The sequence below is a fragment of the Heloderma suspectum genome, chromosome 2 (assembly GCF_057233095.1).
Source record: "Heloderma suspectum isolate Gila_16-S chromosome 2, 16-S_ref, whole genome shotgun sequence".
NCBI classification, from domain to species: Eukaryota; Metazoa; Chordata; class Lepidosauria; order Squamata; family Helodermatidae; genus Heloderma; species Heloderma suspectum.
The window spans coordinates 358,405,437-358,425,326 of record NC_139459.1 but is presented as its reverse complement, the minus strand read 5'-3'; the positions used below and the strand labels follow the sequence as shown (position 1 = coordinate 358,425,326).

At 45.3% G+C, this 19,890-nt stretch overlaps 1 protein-coding gene across 2 annotated transcripts in view; it reads right to left on the bottom strand.

Moving 5' to 3' along the window:
* The window catches only part of LOC146355566 (von Willebrand factor A domain-containing protein 7-like), a 49,563-nt gene extending 29,673 nt beyond the window's left edge, over positions 1-19,890 (bottom strand). For both annotated transcript variants that reach the window (XM_084841003.1, XM_084841004.1), the window contains exons 1-7: positions 19,547-19,890; positions 19,184-19,306; positions 15,173-15,352; positions 13,086-13,161; positions 9,919-10,010; positions 2,040-2,204; positions 1,199-1,408 (exon numbers count right to left, since the gene is read on the bottom strand). In XM_084841003.1, the coding sequence (XP_084697129.1) occupies positions 1,199-1,408; positions 2,040-2,204; positions 9,919-10,010; positions 13,086-13,161; positions 15,173-15,352; positions 19,184-19,306; positions 19,547-19,790 (1,090 nt within the window). In that variant the 5' untranslated portion in view covers positions 19,791-19,890. The remainder of the gene's footprint in view (positions 1-1,198; positions 1,409-2,039; positions 2,205-9,918; positions 10,011-13,085; positions 13,162-15,172; positions 15,353-19,183; positions 19,307-19,546) is intronic.

Below are 19,890 nucleotides of genomic sequence, written 5' to 3'. Positions count from 1 at the left end.
CTGCCTTTGCATTTACCCCTTAATTAATGTCCTGCTGAGCCTGAGGCTGGAGGTAGCGGGGGGGGGGGAGATGAGAGGACTGAGTGGGGGTGAGGATAGCGGGCAGTGGTGCGTGTCCTCCTACCCTGGGCGATACGAAGTCTTGCCCTGGCCCTGTTTGTGGGAAGCCACTACACTATCCTTGTTTTGAAGTAAAAGGAACCATGGCCCCGCTATCCCACTTCATACTTTGCTGACATGGTGGGGCTCCCCATGATTAAAGGAAATCAGCCAGATGGGCGATTAAGAAATTTAATTAATAAATATAAATTAAAAAAACACTATACCACTGACCCGGTCCCCACCATCATGGCTACCCTGTCCCTAATCTCCACAGGTTGAGTGAAGGTCTGAAGGGGGAGCCAGCTGTACTTGGAGAGCCTTCTCTACGTACAGAATTGCTTCTTAGTTCCTGTTCTCCTCAAGGGAGGGGGCTGTAACTGCTGGCTTCCAGAGCACTCACAGCCAAGACAATGGCTCATTTATCTTTTTTAAAATTTTCTTTCTCGGTTGCAAATGTGACACTGCAAAGTTGTGCTAATACAACAATAAACTAAAACAATTAATGAGAGATGGCTCTGGCTGCAAAGATGAAACTAATAATTGAAGTTCTGCTCCCAGAAGGAACAAGAACGAAGTCAAGCCAATTCAGGAGCAATTCAACAATGCTTCCTGTTCACCTGCTGAACAGGAAGCACTTATATTGGCATTGTGAGTGCTTGGTTCAAATGGTTTTATAAATCTTATTTTAATGCATTTTCTTTGTAAACCACTTAGAGATATTTTTGAATATGACAAACAGTATATAAATGTACTAAATAAATACGATATAATAAATAACAATATGATATTTATAACAAATAACATAATATAGTATAGGGCAGAAGCTGCGAGGAAGCAGTTACTAATAGAAGAAAAGGTAAATCTGAAAACCTCAATAATGATTCTTTGCCAATCTATACCGGAGAATCTGGTGCTGAGCTTGCATGTTATTGTCCGCCCCACCCCCAAAAGTAATGACAAATCAGTTCTGAAAAAAGATGGCACATCTTGAATTCAACCATTTGGCAGTGACATCATATGGATTCTACATAAATACTGCATGGGCAAAGGCTGAGCTCCTATAGAAGGACCCAAACTCTTTCCTTTGCCTCCTCACCTGGATCGTTGAAGGGCACGAGAATGTAGTTGAAGGGTGCATCAGGGGAATGGGAATAATTCTGGAGGAGTTCGATGCAGGCAGATTTGACCTGAGCGATATCAGCTCTCATACTGCTGGTCGTGTCTATCACGAAGGCGAGGGAGTAGCCTTCCAAGTTGAAAAACTTCTGGAAAGTTGCTTTGTTCACCTGGATTTGAAGACTACCATCTGAGTGAAGACAGATGGGATGTGTTCATTTTATTAACAAAACCTGCAGGTGCTATGAATGGGTTGCTATCCAAATGCCCCAGCCCAGTGGTTCTCAAACTCTACCACCCCCATGGACCACCTAAAAATTGCTGGAGGTCTCAGTGGACCACTTAATAAAATGATGTTACTGTTGTTGTAGAAATCAAAGCATATACATAACTCATACTTTACTAACCATAATCTTGCCTTCATAGTGTGATGAAGGCACCTGTTTTTGTGAGCAACGTGCTGTGAAGTTGCGGCAAGGATAATGTTTATCACCTTAGGCCAGGTTCAGCATCCATCCTGCTATTAGCTCTTGAGAGCCCTGGTCAAAATGGCCTTGATCTCCATTGTCGGAAAAAAATAAATCAAGTGCAAGCACAGCTGAGTCCAAGTATCCTTGACTGTTCTGCAACCTTCCTTTGGACCACCTGAATGGAGCTCGCAAACACCTGTGGTCTGTGGACCACAGATTGTGAACCTCTGCATCTAGCTAATTTGAGCAGAACTCTTACCAGGAGCAAAACCTATACAGCAACTCCCAGTAGTGACCAAAGAAGCATCACTCCAAATCGCAGGTCCACAAGGTACCAGGCTCTGGACTTACCCTCTCCGACAAAGAAGTCCTTTGTGGCTTGTATGGCTAGTTTGGCTGCTTGGTTATGCAAATGAGAATGTGGAGAGAGCAGGGGGTTGGAGGTCTCTTTGTTGATGCCCCCAGTGGGAAAGGTATCTTGGGTCACATCATCTTTCCCACCATGCCCACACTTGCCTGCAGAAAGAACATGGATAAGTGAGGTGAGTAAGCAAAGGAGTGCCAGGTTGGATTGGATCAGTGGAAATCTCTGTGAATGAGAGCAATTTAGTGGTTTCACTTCGTTAATGAGGGCCAGGGATAGACAATCTCTCTGTTCTGCTTTCTCTTGCTTTCAAAACGTTTAACTCTCAAGTTCTTTCTGTCCCACAGATGAAGACATTTGCATATTTTGATAAATTCTGATCAAAAACAAACTTCTCATTCCCTGCACCAGCCAAACTCATAGGTACAGCTGTTCCCAGCATGGAGAGGACCAGGTTGTACCTGCCTGCCGTATAAAACCATTAAAGATGAGGATCCTCTCAGAAAAGTAGGTGGCAACTCTAATTCAGCACTAACATGGCTGAATAGACAGCCACTCAAACGCTGACTTTTAAGAGCTAAGCACTCAGTTTCCTGGGCCTGGATGGATGAATCTGTCAGTTTTGATTTCCCTCCATTAAAAAAACAACAACTCAGGTTCTTTCCATCCTGAATATGAAAAATTGGGTGAGTTTTGGTAAATTCTTATAAAAAATGAATAGAAACAAACTTCTCACTCATCCCTAATGCAGTCTTTAAATAGGCTGCAGCACCTGGCCAGGTGATCCCCTATGTCGGGGGAGGGCAGTCATGTTTGGTCTGGGGACCGGACAACCCCGGCACAAAGTCAACAGGCCAGCTGTCATCAAGGGGGCAGTGTCAAAACCCAAAGCCCTGCCCTCTGTGCCACCTGTGCAGCTCCACCCACTTAATCCCCCACCCCCAATCCTCTCTCTCTGTGGAGAAAGGGACTTGGTTGGCACTTGCAGAAACTGGTGCCTGCAAGGCCCAGCTGAGTCGGGCTTCTTCTTCCCACACAGCTCACGTCCCAGTTGGGGTGTCAGCAGTGCAGGAAGGGACTTGGCCGGGCCCTGCAGGAGCTGCAAGCCCTGGCCAAATGATGTGGGGGAATTCCCACTTTATTTCTGATGGAAGATAACAAAGTGATTGCCCTTTGCACCACTTGGCCGCTGATGCAGGGTGAAGAGCGCAAAGGGGAATCCCTTTGTTATCACCGATTGGAGATAATGTGGGGGTTCCTCTCCCCCGAAGGGACAGGGCTCGGAGAGGGCAGCGGGCGGGGCCCATGGCGGGTGCTCAACCTTCAGCTGGATTAGGTCCATGGACAGGGTGTTGCCATCCTGTGGTACAGGCCTAGTCTAAAGGCTGGTTCACACATTATGGGTAAAATCCAACATAAGCCCTACTTAAAGTAGGCCCATTAAATCAATGGGACTTAAGTTACTCATGACTAAATTAAGCCCCATTCATTCCAATGGGTCTACTCTAAGTAGGATGTCTGTTGGATTTTACTCTGTATCTCACAAAAGCCAGCCTCGCTCTGCCTCCTTGGAATCCTGAAGGTTCAACTTCTGTTGTCTGTTCCTGGTGGCAGGGAGGCAGGGCCAGCTCTGCTATCAGGCAGGCTGAGACAGCTGACGCTGGGCGGCAACGCTGCTCCCTGGCTGATCTTCTGAGTTGTTCCCACCCTCCTGAACTGGTATCCTGGTGTGGCTGTTCTTGGTTGTTGCTGGCCTGAGCTGGCAGCTGTCTCCCCAGTTGCCTTCTCCCAGCCCAGCCCTTCCAGTGCCTTTGGAAAAGGTCCTTCCTGAGGAAGCAGCCGAAGAAGCAGCTGGTTGGAGCGGTGAGCTCCAGCAGGCCTTGCTGTTGCGCTGCTCTCACTTGATACGTGCTGGCTGCTGATTCTGCTATTTGCTGGGAAGCCTCTTGAGAAATGGCTAAACCACCTCGCTCAGAACAATATAAGGTTTCTTTGTTAGGAAAAGCCAAGTGACAAAGAACTGAATATGCTTAATGATAAATAATTAATCATTTCACAATGTAAACAAGCAAAAAGTAGTAATTACATTAAAGGGAAGATATGCAAGATATAAGCAGTTTCACAATTAATTCTGGGTAGCTGGCACAAATAAATAATCATTGTCAAGATGACCCGAATAGTATCCCAAGAGAAAATGTTGCTTTGGTCAAAGAGTTATTTTGAGCAATGAACAGGAATGAGACTGCATTGTTCCAAAGTGTACTTTAAGTTCTTGCTTGTCAATTAATGACCAAAAAATACTGTGCAAGATCTAAACATAAAAACGCTGGAGATAACGTCTAGAAAAAAATTGTACACTTGGGTTTAATTAGCAAATTTTGAGTAAGAAGCTATGTTCTCAAAGGCATGATTCAGAATTGACCTTATCTAGCCTGAAAGGTGTATGTTTGAGTATTTTTGTATGTTTCAATTTTGAGGGGAATATTTAGTAACCGTGAGATAATTCAGACTATGTGCCCTACTTTATCAGACTGTTGTTCAGTCGTTCAGTCGTGTCCGACTCTTCGTGACCCCATGAACCATAGCACGCCAGGCCTTCCTGTCCTCCACTCTCTCCCGGAGCGTGCTCAAGTTCATCTTCATTGCATCGGTGATGCTATCTAGCCATCTCATCCTCTGTCGTCCCCTTCTCCTTTTGCCTTCAGTCTTTCCCAGCATCAGGATCTTTTCCAGGGAGTTTTCTCTTCGCATTAGGTGGCCAAAATATTTCAGCTTCAGCTTCAGTATCTGTCCTTCCAATGAGCACTCAGGGTTGATTTCCTTTAGGATTGACTGATTTGACCTCCTTGCAGTCCAGGGGACTCGTAGGAGTCTTCTCCAGCACCACAGTTCGAAAGCATCAATTCTTCGGCGCTCAGCCTTCCTTATAGTCCAGCTCTCACAGCCATACATTACTACTGGGAAAACCATAGCTTTGATTAGACAGACCTTTGTCGGCAAGGTGATGTCTCTGCTTCTTACTATGCTGTCTAGGTTTGCCATAGCTTTCCTGCCAAGGAGCAAGCGTCTTTTAATTTCATGGCTACAGTCACCGTCTGCGGTGATCTTGGAGCCCAAGAAAGTAAAATCTGTCACTGCTTCCATTTCTTCCCCTTCTATCTGCCAGGAAGTGATGGGGCCAGATGCCATGATCTTCGTTTTTTTAATGTTGAGTTTCAAACCAGCTTTTGCACTCTCCACTTTCACCCTCAACAAGAGGATCTTTAGATCCTCTTCAATTTCTGCCATTAGGGTGGTATCGTCTGCATATCTGAGGTTGTTGATAATTCTCCCAGCAATCTTAATTCCGACCTGTGATTCATCCAACCCGGTGTTTCTCATGATGTACTCTGCATATAAGTTAAATAAGCAGGGTGACAATATGCAGCCTTGTCGTACTCCTTTCCCAATTTTGAACCACTCAGTTGTTCCATGTCTGGTTCTTACTGTTGCTTCTTGACCCTCGTACAGGTTTCTCAGGAGACAGGTCAGGTGGTCTGGTACTCCCATCTCTTTCAGAATTTGCCACAGTTTGTTGTGATCCACACAATCAAAGGCTTTAGCGTAGTCAATGAAGCAGAAATAGAAGTTTTTCTAGAATTATCTTGCTTTCTCCATGATCCAGCGAACGTTGGCGATTTGATCTCTAGTTCCTCTGCCTCTTCGAAACCCAGCTTGTACTTCCGGTAGTTCTCGGTTCGCATACTGCTGAAGCCTAGCTTGTAGGATTTTGAGCATCACCTTGCTGGCATGTGAAATGAGCGCAATTGTGCGGTAGTTTGAACACTCTTTGGCGTTGCCCTTCTTTGGAATTGGAATATAAACTGACCTTTTCCAGTCTTGTGGCCATTGTTGAGTGTTCCAAATTTGTTGGCATATTGAATGCAGCACTCTAACAGCATCATCTTTTAGGATTTTAAATAGCTCAGATGGAATACTGTCATCTCCGCTAGCTTTGTTGTTAATAATGCTTCCTAAGGCCCACTTGACTTCACTCTCGAGGATGTCCGGCTCAAGTTCAGTGACCGCACTATCATGGCTATCAGGGACATTCAGATCTTTCCTGTATAGTTCTTCTGTATATTCTTGCCACCTCTTCTTAATCTCATCTGCTTCTGTTAGGTCCCTGCCTTCATTGTCCTTTATCATGCCCATCTTTGCACAAAACGTTCCCTTGAGATCTCCAATTTTCTTGAAGAGATCTCTAGTCTTTCCCATTCTGTTGTTTTCCTCAATTTCTTTGCATTGTTCATTTAAGAAGGCCTTCTTGTCTCTCCTTGCTATTCTCTGGAACTCTGCATTCAGTTGGGTATATCTTCCCCTTTCTCCCTCGCTTTTCGCTTCCCTTCTTTCTTCAGCTACTTGTAAAGCCTCATCAGACAGCCACTTGGCTTTCTTGCATTTCTTTTTCTTTGGGATGGATTGAGTTGCTGCCTCCTGAACAATGTTACGGACCTCCGTCCATAGTTCCTCAGGCACTCTGTCTATCAGGTCTAATCCCTGAAATCTATTCGTCACTTCTACTGTATATTCATAAGGGATATGATTTAGGTCATACCTGAATGGTTTAGTGGTTTTCCCTACGTTCTTCAATTTAAGCTGAAATTTTGCAAGAAGCAGCTCATGATCTGAGCCACAGTCAGCTCCAGGTCTTGTTTTTACTGACTGTATAGAGCTTCTCCATCTTTGGCTGCAAAGGACATAATCAATCTGATTTCGATATTGACCATCTGGTGATGTCCATGTGTAGAGTCGTCTCTTGTGCTGTTGGAAAAGAGTGTTTGCTATAATCAGCATGTTCTCTTGGCAAAACTCTATTAGCTTTTGTCCTGCTTCATTTTGTACACCAAGGCCATGCCTGCCTGTTATCCCGGTGATTTCGTGACTTCCTACTTTAGCATTCCAATCGCCTATGATGAAGAGGACATCTTTTTTTGGTCTTAGTTCTAGAAGGTGTTGTAGGTCTTCATAGAACCGATCAACCTCAGCTTCTTCGGCATCAGTGGTTGGGGCATAGACTTGAATTACTGTGATGTTGAATGGTTTGCCTTGGATTCGTACTGAGATCATTCTATCGTTTTTAAGATTGTACCCCAGTACTGCTTTTCCCACCCTTTTGTTGACTATGGGTGCTACTCCATTTCTTCTAAGGGATTCTTGCCCACAGTAGTAGATATGATGGTCACCTGAATTAAATTCGCCCATGCTTGTCCATTTTAGTTCTCTGATTCCCAAGATGTCGATGTTCAATTTTGCCATCTCATGTTTGACCACCTCCAGCTTACCTTGATTGTAGATAATATTAAAAAGGTAAAGGTGTCCCCAACCAGTCGTGTCCAACTCTAGGGTGTGGTGATCATCTCCATTTCTAAGCCGAAGAGCCAGCGCTGTCCGAAGACGCTTCTGTGGTCATGTGGCCGGCATGACTGAACACCGAGGTGCATGGAACGCTGTTATCTTTCCCGCCAAAGCGGTACCTATTTATCTACTTGCAATTTCGTGCTTTTGAACTGCTAGGTTGGCAGAAGCTGGGACTGAAGACGGGAGCTCACTCCGTCGGGTCTCGAACTGCTGTCCTGCCAACCTTCCGGTCTGCAGTTCAGCATCTTAACCACTAAGCCACCGCAGCCCTGTAGATAATATTAGCTAAGAGGTAATCTCTGCACAAAAAGGTTTGTGCTGATCTTGGAATGAATGAAGCAGCTTCTTATTAGAAGCTCACTATGCATGTGAACCTGGCTGTCGGCTGAATAGCCTATTGAGAGACTAATGAGAAATTTGGGACTTAGATGAGAAGTCCAGGAACAAGAAATGTTTAGAAAATACTATTTCCTGCTAAGCTGTTATGATCTCAGAATCTTTAGCAATGCTGTCCTTTATATCAACGAGATTTTTTAAATTTTATTTTATGCAAGTTATATTTGGTGTGATGTTATAAAGAAGTATATTTCAAAATAACAATGAAAAATAGATCCCCCCCTTACTAATCCTTATGAATACAAAGCCAAAGACTGAACCCACCTGGGACAATTGTTGGTTGAGGCTTTGTCTGAAGTCAGCAATAGGTAGTTAATTAGCAGCCCAAAGCTTCCTAAATAGGGGAACCATATTTTGAATACACTCAGCAAAGGCCAAATCCATAACAGCTGGCACTGCTGCTGCCACACCGCAGCATTTGGGAAAGGGAAGCAAACAGGTGCCAGGCACAGTGGTGAGTCTTGGAGGACAGAGCTGTGTGTCACGTGGTCTGTCCTGCGCCCCCTCAGGTAGCCTGCTTCTGTTAGGTGCATCCCTCCACAACTGTTGGTCAGATTCAACTGTCAGTCTGGCCAGCTTTTGTATGGGGAAAGGGGGGGTCACCATCTTGTCCATCTCAGGAAGCAAAATGTCATGTAGGGTGGTCATGTGTCCCCCCCCACAAAGGACCGTCCCCTATTTGAAGGTGTCCTCTATTTCAGGTGTGGGCAGAAGGTAGAGCGAGATCTACTGGTAGGTCTCTGAGTGATTCTGTCTATGTTTTGAGGATTGTCAGGCATCTTTTGTTCTGTTGTTTGCTCATGGATGGGATGGGATTTTTCTCTACTTCCCAAATTCAGGTTTGCACTGGAAAATGCACACTTGTGCAAATGTACAAATCTCCCCTCAAATCCACATTTTCATGCTGTAGCCTATGGAGGAAAATGTGCATTTTCAGTCAGTGTTTTTTTTTCCTGCCTTCATATTTTTCATATTTTTATATGACCAAATTTGCATACCATTCCGGAAAGTAAAAAAGTGATCTGCAAGTCCACAGAATCAGCAGAACTCAGAAAAAGCCAGTCCATTGTGGAATACATGGGCTGGATTCATAGAAATCAAAACTCATTTGAATCCGTTGTGGATTTCTCTGACATCCCTATTTGCAGAAGATCCATAAGAGTTGTTTTAACAATAGTGATAACAAAAAAAAGCCTCCCGTCCCCTCCTATATCAGACTGCTGAAATCCTGTTTGAGGAGAAAATCTGGAAGTGGATTTTTGTGTGAAAGGACTGCAAGCTTAGTTTTGAATCAATGATACTAAAACAAATCCTTGAACTGAAGCATACACTCAGAAAGCCCTGTTCCTTGATTCTGCGAGGTGTCTGTGTCTGTCCTGAATCACTATTTTGCATCCAAATTCAGCCGGTGGGCCTTGAGATTCTAGTAAAAAACAAAGTAGATCCCAGAAGCCTGACGTCTGACCACTCCTGCTCTGTTTGAAAGGCTGTTTGGCCCAATTCCAGTTTAAAAATTAAGAACCATAAAAACTGTTGTCCATCAACTGTTGTTCCTGGATAGCAGACTGCCCTCTCTTTGCAAGTCCCTCTTGTCCCTTGGGAACCCTCAGCATTTAGTCATCAGATGCAGACTCTCAGTGAACATAGAGGTTTCCTTTCATGTCTAGTCTCCACTGCTAGACCAGGGCCAGCCCAGCCATTAGGCAGAGTGAGGCAGTTGCCTCAAGTGGCAGATGTTGGGAAGTGGCAGCAAGGTCTTGGAGGAGAGAGCTGTGTACCACACAGCCTTCCCTATGGCCCCTAAGCTAGCCTACTTCCTTCAGATGGGATGGACGATGTTGTCCCATCACCAGAGTTGAGGAAAGATTCAACTGCCAGTCCTGTTGGCATTTCTTGATGGAATGGGAAGGGACGCCGTTTGTTTTTTTGCCTTGGGTAGCAAAATGTCTTGGGCTGACCCATCGCTAGACCCACCTTACACCATGTATGAATCACATGCCATAAAGGAAAACAACAAACATACTAGTAACTGGTGAAATACATCCTAGCAGCAGGAGGAGCTGGTCTTACCTTGTATTTTGTCCCTGCATGTTGCTGATATCTTGTACCCACTCGTGATCTTGTCAGTCACCAGTAGGTTTCCCTTACATGAGTACTCACCACTGTTAAATGGAGAAGTAGGTTAATGAACTGCTTTGAAATTAATATTCCCTGGGGGTGGGGGGGGATGGGGGGTGCTCAGGCCCAAGACCTCTCCTCCTAAGTCACATTAAATAAACCTGCTAAAGATCAGGAAAACAGTCCAGTGATAGCTGGTTGATGGCACATGAGGAGCCATTGTTCTTAGCTCGTAAGTTGTTGAAACCTGGTATAGTCCAGAGATTAGTTTATTGGGCATGAATCTGTATTCAAGTCCTGCTCCTGCCATGGACTCGTAGCGTATATCTCTACATTAGAAATGTAATTGTTTTATACCAGTTTAGCTGTCATGGCTTCCCCCAAAGAACTCTAGGAAGTGCAGTTTGCCAAATGGGCAGAGATTTCTCTCTCAGAGATTCCTGGTCTCTTTTACAGAACTACTTCCCAGGGTTTCCTACGGAGAGGGAATGGCCATCAAACCAGTGAGGTTTGTAGTGCAGGTAGGGCAATTGTGCAACCTAGAGCAAAGATCTCTCTTCACACAACATCAGCAGACAGTAACAGTCTGATGTAGGGATGTACGAAAATCACTTACCTTTCCGTGGATTATGTTCATGGGGGGGGGGGGAGGCGTTCCGTCCTTCCTCCCGGAATCCTCGATGGGGGGGGAGGCAATCCGTTCCTCCCCCCCCTCCCGGAATCCTCGATGGCCGGCTGTGCTCCGCGGCTGCTCCGCGGCAGCTCCGCGGAGCAGCCAGCCAGGCCCAGGCCAGAGCCATCCGGAGCCGGATTTCCGGCCGTGGAGGGCTCTGGGTAAAAAACCCAAAACAAACGTGTACACAAATGGCGGCAGCTAAAACGGCGAATCAAAAAGGGACTCAAATAGCGCCCACTACGGTATTTGCGTTCCCCTTTATTTTCGCCATAATAGTCTACGTAAATATTTACGTAGGCTAAAATGGCAAAAAATAAGGACCGCAAATGGCGGCGGCGTAAAGAAGTAAGTCTTTACGTAGCCTATAGCCCATCACGTCTCTGTAAACAAAAAAAAACACCCCCCCGACAAGACTGCAAATGGCGGCGGTGGCGGGTCGGAAGACCCGCCACCGCAGCCGCCGCCGCTGGAGACACCACCGCCCGGAACATCCACCCCAGGTAGGTCTCGTCCCAGGGGGGATCTGCGGGGGGCAGGCCGTTCCGCCACAGATTTTGGGGGGCCAAATGCACTGGCATTCGGCCTCACCGAGATCCGTGGCGGAATTCTCTGACATCCCTAGTCTGATGAAGCCCACTTTCATGAAGGCTGCTTCTCTTCCCTCAGCTCTTGCCACCAAGAGCCATTCCAACACTGAGATGAGAGGGGGAAGTGGGGCCATTCCACTAGACCCGCTGAATGTCTTAATTTTCTTCCTTCCCATTCGTTTTTCCTTGTGTGCTGTGTCATTTTAAGAGTGGAAACTTGCAAGTAGGGACTGGCCAAGCAAGGTGAGGATAATGGGAGTTGTAGTCTGACACATCTGGAGGGCACCAGGTTGGAGAAGGCTGCTCTAGAGAGGCCAGAATCTGAACACATTTTGTTGCAAGGGGCTGAGGCAGCCACGGGCTTGCCTGCAATATGCGACTACCGGGAATTCCTCACAATGGGATTTGCAAAATGTATTCTCACACCAAGTGAGGCACCACACAGCATGTGTTTAATATTTCAAAAAAATGAAGAGAAAGACGGGGCTTCTCTATGGCTGCAAAGAACTCTGTGCATCTCATTTCCTACCAGAGAATCCTTGTAGTCAAACTCACAATTCCCAAGTTAAGAAAGGCCCTCTTTGTGTGTCATTTGCCAACTGCTGGGCAATCCGCCGGATGCTTTTGATCTTTCAGTCTTCGGGCAGCCCTCCTCCATCTACGATCTTTTCCACTGTTCCCTAGATGAATCTCGTTTTGTCCTCCTTGTGGAAGTGGGGGAAGGCTTAACACAGGGGTGGACAACCTTTCTTCTGTCAAGCGCCACATTCCATTGTGAGTGAGCTGCTGGGGGCCACATATAAGTGGTGAGCACGATTGAAGCCAGCGGTGGGCAGGCCCAGAGCCCAAAGGGAGCCTTTTCTCTTTCTCCCCCCCCCCCGCTTTTCTTTCTGTCCTTCTGTCCCGCCCAGCAGGCTGCCAGGTAAAGGACAGATTGTTCTTTTCAGAAATCTGAACTGCTTGCTTGCAGAGGGCTTTGGAAATTATTTATTTATTAATTATTTATCTATTTGCAATATTTCTATACCGCCCCACATCTAGAACAGATGTCAGAGCGGTGAACACAAAAAACAACAGTAAAAGAATAAAAAGGTTAAGACACCACATTAAAATTATACTTGTTTAAAAAACAATGCCAATAAAACCGTGGCTGGTCAGTTAAGGGATGCCTCCTGGAACCGGGCTGCATTGCCCACCTAACAAGAGCACTCCTGTCCAGGGTTCCAGCCAACCTGAACTCAGACTTCGTTTGACTGTTTGGGGCTTGCTCAGGGGGCATTTGGGAGAAGGGGAAGATGAAAAGGACACTTTTTCTCTTTTCCTGAAACCTTCCCCTGTTGTAGTTAGGGATGTATGGATTTTGTTAAATCTGTTCCGTCCGTGTTTCATAGATTGTCTTTATGAAAAGAAAATCTTTCGTTCCATATTCCACTCATTGATGGAATCTGATTTTTTTAAGGGCTGTACAAGAATTTCATTCTACTTGCACCAGTGCACACTAACACCAATGCACCGTAGTGAAGTGTGAATTTGTGCAAATCTCCCCCCCCCCCCGCCCAGTAAAAATCCAGTCTGCAAGTCCATGGAATCCACACATTTTGAAAAAGCCAGTCTGCTGCGGAATCCGCAGGTTCGATTCATAGACTCCAAATTCATTTGAATCCGTTGCGAATTTCTCCAGCATCCCTAGCTGTAGCATACAGTTTTAAGGGGCTTACTGCTAAAGGATGGCTTCTGTGCCAAACCCAGGCCTGAAACCAAACTGAAATGGATTCAGTAATCACCTCTAAGAATATGTGGAATTGTCTGGTCACCACCTGCTTGAGCCCCTTAAAATTAATCCCCTGTGATCTTACTTTATTTCTTTGATGCAGTTTCTGCACGTTTGCTCAGAAAGAGGTGTCACAGGTTCAGAGTCACTTTCTGGATTTACTGTCGGGCACACAGAGAGAAAGAATTCTATGTTTAGGTTCTGCTGAATTCCACATAAAACTTAAATTCTGCAAGTTTTGTCCTTTTATGATAATTCTGTACTTGTCTGCGTGGAAAGATGGAGCATACATTTTTAAAGTAAGCAGTAGAAGTACTAATACTAGTAGAAGATACAAATAGCACTTTTGTAATTTTTTGGATCCTTGTAAGCAACCATTTGAATAGGAAATGTACTATTATCTTTTTTGAGATAGCATGCCTGGTCTTATGTTAAGCTGACATATTTAAGAGTGATTTCCCTTTGAAAAACACTATTGGACTGCAGGTAATACTTTCTCTGTTAATCTCCAGGTTGGACAGCTGTAATGAGCTAAACTTGGGGTTGCCCTTGAAGACTGTTTGAAAACTGCAGTTAATGCAGAATGCAGCTGCTAGATTAGTAACTGGGACTGGGTGTTACGATCATATAATGCCTGTGCTAAGCTAATTGCACTGGCTCCCTGTCTGTTTCAAGGCCCACTTCACCTAGTGCCTACCTTACAACGCAATCCTATGCATGTCTCCTCAGAAGTAACTCTCAGGGAAGTGTATACAGCCTTATTGGCATTTTGGCAACAGGCAAAGACCATCTTATTTTCTCAATAAGGAATATAACTGAATATAATTGAAAGGCAGTACAAAATAATAAATAAATAAATAAATGGCTGCCATACACATTTTTGTCGCCTTGATCTTGGCTGGTGGAACTCTTTAAAAGTAATGTAAAAAGAAATTGATATATATATAAGTCACACTGGAAATAGAAACTCTCTGTCACACACATCCACTAGTTCTTTAACAGGAAGTATTCTTCAGAATACCTGGTACCAAGAGTAAACGTACCTGTCATCCTGATAGAACTCCTTAACATTTTTTTTGCTTGAAACTTAGATCTTCTTATGAAAATATGAGCACAGAGGATTAAATTAGTTATGATGCTAAACACATCACCTGCTGTTGCTGGGGTCTCCAACGTGTGGTCTGTGGGCACCAATGTACATGCAGATGCCTCTCTTGGTGCCCTGTTCTTTCTGATTTTCGTATTTCCCAATATTGTTTTTAACTGGGTGGCTGGTATGTTGCAAAACAAACTGCTGCCCTCCAGTGCGATCTTCATTTAGCTTCAAAATAGTGGTTTTGATGCTCAGACTCAACCTCTGCCTTGTAATTAAGTTCTTAGACAAATTATTTTTCTTTTAGTCTCACCAGTTTGCCTTCTGGGACATTAGTGTATTGTGGCATGCCATGTCCACCATGGCAGCCATTTTATAAATGGACAACCCCCTCCCCGCCCCAGGAGCTATTTTGTGAGAGCACCCATGACACTCTCTCAAAATTGCAATGTAGCCACCAACCCCAAAAGGTTGGGAACCTCTGTGTTGTGTAGCTTTAAAAAATGTGTATAGGTTCTTCTAAGGACTGTAGTCCCAACTAAAATACCCCCCTCCCCACCTACAGCTACTGTTCTGAGTCCAGGAGCTTCCCATGGCACCAATGGTTGAACCCAGTTTCCAGGATTCCTTGAGCAAAGGTAAAGCAGAGCAAAGCAGTGTAACTGGTAAATGGTACATTTGACGTCTAGTTATTGTCCTAGAAGAGACCCATTAATTAAAAACATTTTTAATGTAATATGTAGTTTGGCTCTCAACAGAGTTGGTATGAAGAAAAGTGTGGCAATGTTTGAAAAATGCTCTCTTTTTTTAAGAGGAGGAAAGAGTTATAACTTATTTTTCGTTATTATTACATATATATCCCACCTTTCTTCCATCGTGGAACTCAAGGTGGCTATATGTGGTCTCCCTTCCAAGCACTGACCCAGATGCTTACCTTCAGCAAGGTGGGTGCCTCGCATGCCATCGGAACATGCCAGAATTTACAAAGGGATTGTTTTCCTTTCATGAAAAGCTGAAGGAAGTACCACAGAAAACAAGGTGAAGACCATTCCCTGTTCGGCATAGTCATTGTGACTTACTCAGGTATTCATAAGGTGAGGTTTGCCCCATTTCAACCCAGTTGGTGTTGCTATAGAATTTTTGGAGCACGTGGAGGGCTTTTCCGGCACTTAGGCGAGCTGCTTCCAAATTTGCTGTGCTCAGAGGTTTGGCCAGACTGGATAACATAGATGCCTGCAAGGCATGAAGCTGCTTGATACCTGGGAATCAAATGTACATAAGAACCTTGTAATATCAGCAAGGCTTGCGTCAAAGGGTCAGCATCAGTAGCGTCATGGCATATTCAGAAGTGCATTGTCCCTTCATGACAGTCACAGCCACGCCCCCGCACAGCCACGCTCCCTTCTAAGATTATACAACCTTGTAAGATATACAGCCTTCAAATGGGATCCAAAAACAGTGCAGCTGAGAGTAAGGCAGTGATATTTCAATTGGACGTCTGAGAAAAAATGCAGAGGTGTTAAAATCTTGCTCACTCACTCACTCACTCACTCAAACACAAATGTTTTAGGTTTTCAAAATACATAATACTTTATGGAAGCTTCACCCTCTCAGCTCAGCCCTCATGGACCTTCACAGCCCTTCTCACTTACACAGCCGCAACATTACCCATTAGCCTTCCCCAAGCTCCTTCATTATATCTCCATCCTCCCCCTCCAACAGAAACATCCACACACTCAGCTGGATTGAACTACACGCACGCACGCACACACAGTGGTGTAGTGGAAAATTTGGAAATGTGGGAGCTCACTGTGACAGTCCTCAAGGGCAGTCCAAAAATTTCAGGCAGCTGTGTCGATCCATTATCAACAAACCAGTTCGAGGAGTTTTCATCTCCAGCAGGAACATGTCTTTGGTAAAGTGAATTGGTCTTAAATGCCCATTCCAGACCAAGTCATCCCAAATACTTTGCATTCCAACATGGAACAATATATTGTTGCTTGGAAAATTCATTCCCCCCACAGCTACAGTGAGGATCGCAACTAAGCTGAGAGGGAACAGGGAATTCTGAGAGGGGTGGCAGATAACATCAGAGTCCCTGCTAATGGAAAAGTGCCGGGGCTGTGTCCCTGTGAGCCCTGCCTCCACGACACCACTGGTCAGCATAGTTGGCATTTGCTGAGGCCCATACCCCAGCAGGGGACTTACCGCCAACTAGGGTGGCCATATATCCTGTTTTACAGAGGACAGTCCTCTATATTGGAAGGCATCCTCTGTTTCAGGGGTGGGCCGAAGATTTCCAGATGTTTTGGATTACAACTCCCAGAAGCTCCTGCCAGCATGGCCAATGGTCAGGAATGCTGGGGGTTGAAGTCCAAAACATCTGGAGATCTACTCTATGCCCGCCCCTGCTCTATTTGAAAGGCTGTCCAGTTTAAAGAGAAACAACCATAAAAGGGGAGAGCATTAGGTGTCTTGCAGCTGCCCATCAATAGTTAGTGCCTGGCAAACTAAGCAGGCACACACGTCACCTGGTCGCAGTCTTGCCCACTATGGGGAGCTTTATTGTATTTTAAAATTTAAAATATAGTAACTATGCCCAAATTGGTATGGGAGAACCAGCAGTTTTCAAACTGGTGAAAATTGGGAGGGGCCATAGCTCAGTGTGAAAGAGCACATGCTTTGCATGCAGAAGGTCCCAGATTTGATTCCCAGCTTCTCCAGGTAGGGCTAGGAAAGAATCCTGCCTTGAAACCCTGGAGAGCCGCTGCCAGTCAGTGTTGACAATACTAGGCTAGATGGACCAATGGTCTAACTCAGTATAAGGCAGCTTCCTATGTTGCTATGTTCCAAGCTCATCTTAAGTCTCTGAAAATCACTTCAAAGCTCATTTCAACTCACTTCCATTTTCATTTTTGATCCATTTTTCAGTTCGTTCAAACGACAAAAGTGCACATTTCCACCTGTATTTTTCAAAAGTGTGCACTTTCCCCCCATTAACTAAAGTGTAAGAATATGTTTCTTTAAAATGCGCATTTCAGAGTGTGCATATTTTAAAAACAGATTTCTTTCACATGATCACAAATCTGGAAATGTGTGAACATGTGAAAAAGAAGTGCTCCTGGTTGCGTTTGGGTTTGCAAACGGGACGTGCTTGTAAGATTGGTGAAGAGCAACAAAATTCCCATACATCCCTACATCTGTACATTAGCATATGCAGACTTTGTACGAGTCTGTATCTATTTTTGTCCCCCTTTTTGGCGATGGGGAAGCAGCGACACTGCTACCGATCGCTGGGGGTCACCCTCCTGCTGCTGCTTGTTGCATCCCTGTTCACTTGTAGTCCCCTTTAATCAAGCGAGCAATAACCGGAGCAAGGAGAAGGAGCAGCAGCCTCTGCTCACCTTGCTGTCTCCTGCTGGGCAGTGGTGCGGACTGGGCCCAAAGGAAGAGTGTCTGTGCATGGAGAGCAGGGCCAGCAGCAACGAGGAAGCTCACTTGGGCATCCTGCCCAACGGCCCCTGAGCACTCGGAGTTGGCTCTGAATACCAGCTTCTCCTGCCTTCCCTGAATAAGAAATGTCAGGGGCAAAGCCTATTTTTATTTACCTATTTATTTCATTGACTGGGGATCATGCCCTTTTCCCTGGAATCTCTATACAATTATGCATGGTGTGAAGAAAGTGGATAGGGAGACATTTTTCTCCCTCTCTCATAATACTAGAACCAGGAGTCATCCCATGGAGCTGGCTAGGGGGAGATTCAGGACAGAGAAAAGAAAGGACTTTTTCACACAGCACATAGCTGAACCACGGAATTCACTATCACAAGATGTAGCGATGGCCGCCAATTTGGATGGCTTTAATAGGGGGTTGGACAAATTCATGGAGGAGAAGGCTGTTAATGGCTACTAGTCCTGATAGTTGTCTATTACTACTAGAGGCAATATGCTTCTCAAGACTAGTTGCTGCTGGGGAACCCAATTAAGAGGCTGTTTGTGGCTTCCCATGGGCATCTGGCTGGCCACTGTGGTAAAACAGCATGAGGAAGTTCAGGCCTGGGGGTCAAATCTGGCTCTCCTTGGGTCCCAATCTAGCCCTCTTGGGTTCCCCAGATGGCTACAGATCTTCTTGTGTCTTATGCAGCATCTCATATTGCAGCTTGTGGAAAGATGCGCTGGGGCAGACCTCAAGACTCTGGCTCCTTCGTGCTTGAGAGCACCAAGGAAAATGATGATGCAGACTTTTGCTCAACCCCCCATCACCCACGGACTCTTAGCACAAATGCCAAAAGCTTATCTGGGCCAATGTTTTTGTGTGTGTGTCGTTCCCCCCCCCCCCCGCCTAAGTTGTCTGGTAACCACAACTGGCTCTGGTTACTCATCACTGAAGGAAAGACATTAAACATATACTCAAAGGTAGTGTTCCCCAACCTGCTGCATTAGGGATGTGTTGGACTACAAGTCTCATTATCCCCAGCCAGCATGACCATGTGTAGTTTATTTTGTGGCAAAAGTAAGAGGTAGGCAGAGAATGGGATCAATAGAGAGAACTGTCAGAACATCACAACACACCCTTAGGATTTTGGTATAACATTTAGTGATGGCGAGGTCAGTCTATTTCCAGTTGGTTTCAATTTCACAGGTATTCATTCCTACATTATTTCTTCCCTGTTCTTGCATAAATGTGCAGATTTATTTTAAAAAATCCACACCAAGGTTCATACTTAAATGTGTATTTTTCCTTGCAAGATATGCATCTCTAAACATATTTACGATCCAAGTATGCATTTCTAAAACTTATATTACCTCATGATACACATTTTTTGTAAGCATTTTGGTTCATTTTTTGAGTCAGGAATGCCATTGCAAAATTTGGAAAAACTCAAGAGATAACCGAATTCCAATCCACACGCTAGTCTAGGAGCTGCAGTTCAGGTCAGTTCATGTTGGAATTCGTCAAACACCCCTAAAAACCATATGGGAATTTTGGCAAGACGTGTCACCCACTTTCATTCATGGCTACGCTCTTCCCCACACCTAAGTACCTCTCTATGCACCCCTTCCTCAAACAGGCACGTTCCCTCCCTTACTTTTGGCAATCTCTTCGCAGTGAAAGAAGAAGCTGCTGTCCTCTCTGTGGTGGACCTCCACTTGGTTATTCCCACTGACAATTTCCTGAATGGCTTTGACTAATCGCCTGGGGGAGACGTCAGCTGTGCGTGAACAAAACGGAGATGATTACAGCATTGCCAAATCCGTACATGCAATTATACCAGGTCTTCTTTGATATATAGAATGATGCTGGCCTCAAGGAGCTTACATTTTAAGGTTCGATAATGGGGAGAGAAAGGTGAGGTGCACAAGGGGCAAGGAGCTGGGCTGAGGGCCTTACAAGCAACTCACACCCATCCAGTGGGTTATACAGGCTAAGCAAGATGCCTTCCGTCCACTACCTTGGAAATAAGCCTTGAACAGTTCAGTAGGCGTCTTATCAGCTAGCTCTCCCGGGGCCATGAGACGCATTCCAGGAAGGGGGTTCCTCTCCATATACCAGGCAACAGCCTGGAGCACCCCCTTCTCTGTGATGTCGGCATCTGTGAAGTCGGTTGGAGCAATGCCTCCCGATTCGTGGTTGGGGTGGAATCCGCTCGCAACGCTGATGCAGAGGAGCAAAGGGAGGGCTCTGGGGAGCGGCATGTTTTTTGCAGCAGAGAAGGGCAGGATCCTCAGGTCTTGGTCTACCGCCTGCCTCTGCTCTAGAGCACACCCGTCACCCTGCCAGTTTAATAGCTGAGGG